At 42.5% G+C, this 7,337-nt stretch overlaps 1 protein-coding gene across 1 annotated transcript; it reads left to right on the top strand.

The window, feature by feature from the left end:
- The first annotated feature begins 441 nt into the window (after window positions 1-441).
- Window positions 442-6,836, top strand: PAG1 (phosphoprotein membrane anchor with glycosphingolipid microdomains 1). The gene is made up of 4 exons (XM_010016778.1): window positions 442-566; window positions 2,911-2,962; window positions 3,504-3,600; window positions 6,208-6,836. The coding sequence occupies exons 1-4, from the start codon at window positions 442-444 to the stop codon at window positions 6,834-6,836; spliced, it is 903 nt and encodes a 300-aa protein (XP_010015080.1).
- Window positions 6,837-7,337: the final 501 nt, after the last annotated feature.

Consider the following 7,337-nt stretch of genomic DNA (forward strand, 5'->3'; position numbering starts at 1 on the left):
TTAAAGCTCACTTTTCAATGAAGTTAACAAATATCACTGCAAAATAGACAACTCTATCCCTCAAAGAGGATTTATAGTCTTCTTCCTCAAAATAAGAGTACAGAGATACTGTACTACCTTTTATTCATGTTGAGATTGTAGATAAGTAACACCTTCTGTTAATATTTGACAAGGTTTGTTCTATGTCACTGTCAGAAACGTAGCTGAAAATCTCTTTGGCTGGCTGGCTGGTACTTGAAACTGTCTTTATCTAAGATCTGGATTCGAAAATCTCTCCTGCCAGACTTACAGCTGTCAGTTTCATTATCTTTAAAAATGTATATTAACCTCTTAATGGTGTTTTTCTTTCTGCAGAAACAGAAGGTGCACGCAGCACAGATGCCAGCCTTCTCCGACAAATAACCTTTTCATCCCCAAGTGACTCCATCTCCTGCCAGTACCATGGGGCCAGAGGGTGGTTTCTTAGGCAGTGGACAGGTCCACATCATCCTATGGGGAAGTTTGGCAGCCATGACAACACTCTTGTTCCTCACCTTCCTCATCTTCCTCTGCTCCAGCTGCAACAGGTAAGGCTAAAGAGCTTAGCAGGCAGAAATGGTTCTTGAGTCAAATAGGGTAGGGACTGAAATAGCTTCACTAATAACTAGTTAGAAAGACATAGTGAGGACTTGGGTACAGAAATAAAAAAGTACAGTACAAAATGTGGTTTTGGAGCAAACCTGAGTTTGAACAGTTCTGCTCATTCTGAAATCTAATTATTTTTTTTTTCTTTTGCTGTGAAGGAAGAACATTGTTGTGTTTGCTAGGTGCTTTCTCCTACACTGAAGCCTGGAGCGCAGGCAGACACTGACTGTTAGCAGATCACACTGCTAACCTGAAACGGTTATACTAATTAATGTCTTGTATTCATACCTTGTCCTTAATTTCTTCTCCATAAGAGGGTTCAATTTCACAAATACAGGCATTTCTACTGACTTTGTTGAGTCACATTTCAAGGCCCCTTCATGACACGTAAGCAGAGCCCTGCTGATTGCAGAGAGAGCTGGGCAACCTGTGCTTAATCCACAGCGCCCTTCCACCAGGTCAGACCCTTCGTAATGAGGAGCACAACTGCTGGGGTCCATAGTGCTATATTTTGCCAGCATAGCTCTATCAGCCAAGTGGGGGGGGAGGGGGGGTGAGGTGGAACTTATGCATAACTGAGTACAGCAGCACCCGTATGCCTGTAGGAGCATGTTCTTCCAGCCATTCAACATTGAGAGCATTGAGAAGGCTGTGCAGCTGTAACATACACTATATTGGCATAAGGTGTGTCTACAGTGGAAGGGCCTGGTTTTCTGCAGGATTTCTGTATTGGCAATGTTGTAAAAAATAGTCATGGGAAAGACTAGACCCCAGAAGTTGGTTGAAACCCTAAAAAGCATAAATTGGAACTTGTAATTTTATGTGATTCAGGAGAAATGCTTTTGTAAGCTGTAAGATAACGTTTCAGTATCTTAGAATGGTTTGCATTGGAAGGGACCTTAAAGATCATCTATTTGCAACTAGACCAGGTTGCTCATGGCCCCATCCAGCCTGGCCTTGAACACTTCCTATTCTTGAACACTTCCTATTCTTTCCTATTTATCACAGTTCCCTGTGATGCCTGTGTATAAGTAGTAAAAATATTTAAATTTTAATTTTATATTAAGTATAAAATCTGATATAAAAATCCTTAAGCCCACAAACATTGCATTTAGGTACCATTTTTTGTCGTGTAACACTCCAGTCTTTGAAACTAGAAACATCTCTAGAAAGATGTTTTTAAAACAGAGTCAAACCACTGAGTACATCTTTGCAGTTACAGAGATAGATTATCAGAAACCATCTGGTGATGCTCTTTATTAAATTCTTGTGTTGCTGGTCTGGACACAGGATCTTTTATTTCAGATCATTCTGTAGGGCAGGTTGTTCATGCATAAATGCAGTTACGTAAAATTTTTCCTAGCTTACTCTTCAAAAATGGTTGAGGATATGGAAAACTGAACAAAATCCACTCTTTCTGTAATGTCAGAGTCAGAAAAACTTTCAGAGAGGAAATAAAGTATTTTTAAACTTGAACTCTGCTCTGCATTGGTCTTTACATGCTCTGATTTCTTATTTCCCAATTAGGTAGAATTTTAACAGTCACTGATGTGGGAACTACAGTGCACTGCAGACTTCAGAAGCAGCACAGATTTCATACTGTCAATATTTTCTCACCTTTTTACTTGGCTTTTCATCTAGGGAAAGGACTGTAATCATTTTAAGCTCATAGTTTATTACAATATTTCAGAATAAGAGCTGTATTTCCAAAATGGTAATAACTGGAAACTTGATCCATATTTTGAGTTCTGTGAAGTGCCTGGTGAAGCAAGACTCATTTTGAAATTAGGGCCTCTGCTGCTAAGATATTTGTAGGCCACCTTGAACTGCTCATGCTTACTATTAACTGTTACTAGCATCCTGAGTGGGAGTAGGCTAGATTTTGTGGGCCTTTTCTAATTCTTCATAGGATAAATACCTGTCACTGACACAGTTTAAGGAACTTTCCAAGTAGTCTGTCACCAGAACATGTATCTCATGTATCTCTGAGCATTTTGGATATGACAATAATATTTTTGTTATCATTGGTTGCTCCTTACCATGACCTTCTACTGAACGAGAAAAATGGTGGTGATATACATACCTCTTCAGGTACCACCCTGCCTCTCTTGATAGTAACCTCACAGAGGGGTCATACCAGTCCCTGTGATAATTTTCAGTTACTCTATTTTCAATATTATTGTGAATCACAATACTATTCCCTGTACGTGTGTAAGGTCTCTTAATGATTGACATTTGTATATTAGCATAATGTGTAGTAACAGTTCATATGTCTTTTTCATTAAGGGAAAAGAAGGCCAAATATCAGAATGGAGATCATGAAAATCTGATGAATGTGGTAAGTATTTATTTCTGGCAGCTTATGTCTCTCTTGTAGTTGGTTTGTACCAAGCTCCCTGCAAAATACTGCGGATTGGAAAATAACTTGGGAATTTGGAAATGGTTGAGCAAGGGAAACTTTAAAAGTTGCAGAACAGGAAGAGGAGAGGAGCTGAGTAGACCCTGATAATCTGCACTTTCTCAATGCTCTTTATGTAGTTGTACTCCGGATCTTCTGCCTGCGTTTCACGCCATTTGCAGCACAAGTGCAATGTACCATTTGTCAGTGCTGTCTTCCCATGGATTAAAGCCATGGTAAAGTCTATTATGACAAGGGTTGGAAGGGAGACCACTCTGGACATACTTTGATTTATTTGGTTTTATATCTGTAAACACAAGTACCTAAATCTTTGAGTATAGTCAGCATGGTTTGACTCTTCCTGCCAATAAAACCTGTGAATCACAGCTCCCAAGATTGGAACAAAGTATGTCACCTCTGTATTTATGCAGACATGTATTCTGATCCAGCAGTGGTTAGATCTCACTAATCTGTGTTTCAGCCTTCTGACAAGGAGGTGTTCAGCCACTCGATCACAAGTTCAGCTACTGAACCCCCTCCGAGCACCGACCAGAACGGGGCACTCAGCAACGGTGAGGGTGAGTTGCGCAGCCCCTGCGGGTGGGATGAATGAGCATCACTGTCCCTTTGCTCACAGCTCCCACACTGGTGAACCCTCGCGTCTTAGGGATCAGCTTTCCAAGCACAAAGTCATGCCATTTGTCTGAATATCCTTTGTTTCTGTCTGCTCATCTCTGGAGGCCTGACACCAGATCAGCTGCTGTATCCCAGGGTAGAGGCTGGGCATGCAGCTCTCTGGAGGGCAGTCAGTCCTCTTCATGCAGAACATAATTCACACAAAACTTAGGATCAAGACAAAAAGTGCAGTGAGCATGTTTGCCTTGCTGGGAAGTAGCCTATCCCAAGGAGATGTTGGAATTTTAGGCTGCATCTTCACTTCCCTGCTGGGCATGCTCTGGCATAGCCCTATACCCCAGCTTCCATTCCTGGGCTCGAGCCAACACTGGGGAAGGGCTAAGGGCCTCCTCTGGACCACTAAGTTTACACCTGCAGATTGACCAGGCCATCAGGCAAAGACTGTGGTGTCTTTGTTTTGCTAAACTAAAAATAAACTGTCTCTCAGCTCAGAGCCACTGGAAGACAATTGTTGTCTCCATGCTAGGCACCAACACCGGGGGCTGTGCTCCCAACTTAGAGCTCACCTCCTCATCAGCTTGTGTGGCCAGAGGTGTTCAGTCTTTCCCCCTCAGAGATGAGTATCCAAAGCAAATTTTAAACTTTGGTTTGCAGCTAATTGCTGCTCCCATCCATTGGGTTGTGGTGTTTTTAGGTATGTATGTGGCTCACCAAGGGACTCCATGTGCAGAGCAAAGCCCTACAGAAGGGAAGCATTTCTCTTTGCCGTGAGTCACCACACATGCAGCCAGCAAAGCTGCTACAAAAAGGTGTGCTGTCAACCAGCAGACAGTTTTCAGACTCTCTAATACTACTCAGCTTACACTCTGCATAACAACCCTTTCGGATAATGGGAACCAATGTGCTTTAATTTCTTATTTATCCTTTATGTGGGTTTTTGTTAATAGTTCTTTTTATTTTGCTGTTTATGCTAGCATTTTGAGCAGAGGCAGGGCTATAGAAGCAGCACCATCAAATATTTTTTCTTTTACCCAACCTGTGTTTATCCATGCCAACCCCTTATCTACACCAACCCCTTCTGTGCTAGTACCCATAACCACAAGAGCACAGAAACACAAGTTCATTGCTTCTGATTATCCCCCTCAGGCTGAAGAAGGTGGGCGCTCTCTGGGGCCTGTGATGGTGCTCTGCACAGCACAGAAATCCCTGGGAGCAAGGGCCAGGAGGGGAGAACACCTTTTAGCTTCTCCAGGGTGGTTCCTGATGTCCTTTAGAAAGACTGGAGGCATCCTGGAGAGTGAGTAGGACACCTTGCCTGTCTCCTGTTCTTCCCCAAGTGGTATGCAGGAGCCAAGTGAATGGAGAAGGTAGTTTTCCTTTTCTTCTCCTCCCATCTCCCATTCAGACAGCGAGAGCCATCTCACACCTCCCAGTCCCAACCTGAGTTTTGCTGTCAGGATATGGCTCCCTGTGGGTGCTGGCTGCATGAATCTGCATGTCCTGAGCACCAGAGAAAGCAAACCATGAAATCAAGTGTACTGATTGCTTCAGCAACACTTTATGTCTTCACGTCAAACACACTGAAGGAAAAATGGGTCGATTTTGTTTAGAGAGTACCGTAGGAACTGTACTGAGAAAAGTAAAGCTATTCAGAAGTGATTTTTCAAAGAATTGTGTAACATAAAGTTACATGCCAAATAGTACCTGAAACATGCTTGTACATGCCCATGTATACATCCCTGAATGTAGGCAAATGTCATACATGTGCACTGTAAGATGAGAAACCCCGTAGATGTCAGTCCCTCTAGTGACAGCAACACATGGCCCACTCTGGGACATTAAATAACATGTTCTGCCTAACACTACTTTCTGAAGCCTAGTCTTCTCTTTTGTGTATATGGCTGGCTTGTTAGTAGGTTGTCAACCCACATTATGTGCTGTGAGACTAACAGAAGTATGGCATAGCCTTCCGGTGGGGAGCTTCTGGTGTAGTGTGCGGGGAGCTGACTGCAGCAGGGCTGAACACAGGCAAGAATTTGTCCAGCATGTTAAACAAGGCAAGGGCTGGGCAGGGAGGAAGCAAGAAACCTTTCCTTTTTGATTCCAAAGGATAGCAAAATGGAAGGAGGAAAATCTAACAAGGCTTTTTTCAAAGCCACTTGGCTTGAGGCCTCCCACCAGCGTTCCCCGTCTGAGACTACTGGGCAATCCGTGAGCATTCAGTATAACTGAGTACAAGCCAGCTGACCATCCATGCCCACCTGCATCTACACACCCATCCCCTGTGCTTACTGTCAATGCTGTTGCTATATAATGTGACTTGGGGGTGCACAGAGTATTGACGATGTTGTGAGAAAGAGTGCAGAAATCTCTGTAACTGAAACCTTTTGATCAACAAAAAGCATGATGACCACTAGACATTTCCAGGCATTAGAATCATTTATCCTCTCCAATGAGACACAAAACCAAAGTGATGTAGAAAAGTACCAAATTACACTCACCTTATAGTTACGCATTTGTTTTAAATACTTCTTTATAATTTTTTCTAGTGCTCTCAGAGGACAGCACAGCTGCTTGTATCCAGCCTTACGAAGAAGTACAGACGTCTGATCTGCTAGATCAACAGGATGGTCTTGGAAAGTCTATAAAATGTCACCAGACCCGGGAACTACCCAGTATTCCCCCTAACACCACCATGGAAACCATCATCTCGGCTAGAAATGCGGAAAATGATCAAGGTCTTGGAATGGAAGGGCCTTACGAAGTCTTGAAAGACAGCTCCTCTCAGGAGAACATAGTTGAAGACTGCTTGTATGAAACTGTGAAGGAAATTAAAGATGTTGGAGCAGTAGCCAGCATGGAAGGGAGCTCTAACAGCAAATCAAAGGCTTCACTGACAGTTTCTGAAGGTCAGAATCAGATTCCTGAGTGCAGAATTGAATCAGCAGAATATGCATCTGTTGACCGAAATAAAAAAAGTCGCCAAAGTGCTAATTCAGAAAGTCCTCTTGACAACACACCAGATGTAGAAGATGAGCTTCCCCCGCCAGTACCCATGAAACTTCTCGATGAAAATGAGAATGTACAAGAAAAAGAAGTGGAAGAAGAAGTGACAGAAGGAGCAAGTAAACCAGAGAAGGTAAATACTGCAAATACTTGTCCCTGTCAAACAGCCTAATAATGATAGAGAAGATATGGGTTGGAGAGGGTTTATTTTTCTTTAATATCAAAAAAATGCCAAGGAAGAAAAAACACTCAAGGTGAAGCAAAACTGTAAAATACATAACTATGAAAATGTGCAGTATAGTCTTTGCATTATAGGCATGCACTCATTGTGTTCCTGTCTATATTTTGGATTGTTGCAGTATGCACTTCATTAAGGCTTTCCCTAAATATTAGCCAGAAATTGCATAGGACTCTGCTTCTTTGTTTAATGCTATTATACTTGTGGGAGCTATTACAATGGGCATCCAGTATCTGTCAGCATCTATATCTTGTTCAGAACCCCCTCCCCCTTGTTGTTTTCTACTAAAAATAACCTCAGTTTACAGAGAAGAGTGGAGGGCATTCTTGGTGGATTCCCTAACTTTAGATGTGCCTCCTCTGTTGGGGTACCTTGACCTAGCTGTGCAAGTGTTAAGTATCTGCTCAAAGCCACTTGTCTCATCTCTCTCTGTAG

This window comes from Nestor notabilis, unplaced genomic scaffold, assembly GCF_000696875.1.
Source record: "Nestor notabilis isolate BGI_N333 unplaced genomic scaffold, ASM69687v1 scaffold7606, whole genome shotgun sequence".
Lineage (NCBI taxonomy): Eukaryota > Metazoa > Chordata > Aves > Psittaciformes > Psittacidae > Nestor > Nestor notabilis.

Excerpts from the sequence above, each read along its gene's own strand:
- PAG1 (XM_010016778.1), top strand. The coding sequence starts at position 442 with ATGGGGCCAGAGGGTGGTTTCTTAGGCAGTGGACAGGTCCACATCATC. Across the intron at positions 567-2,910 it reads CTCTGCTCCAGCTGCAACAG|GGAAAAGAAGGCCAAATATC; the intron begins GTAAGGCTAAAG and ends TTTTTCATTAAG. Across the intron at positions 3,601-6,207 it reads GGCACTCAGCAACGGTGAGG|TGCTCTCAGAGGACAGCACA; the intron begins GTGAGTTGCGCA and ends AATTTTTTCTAG.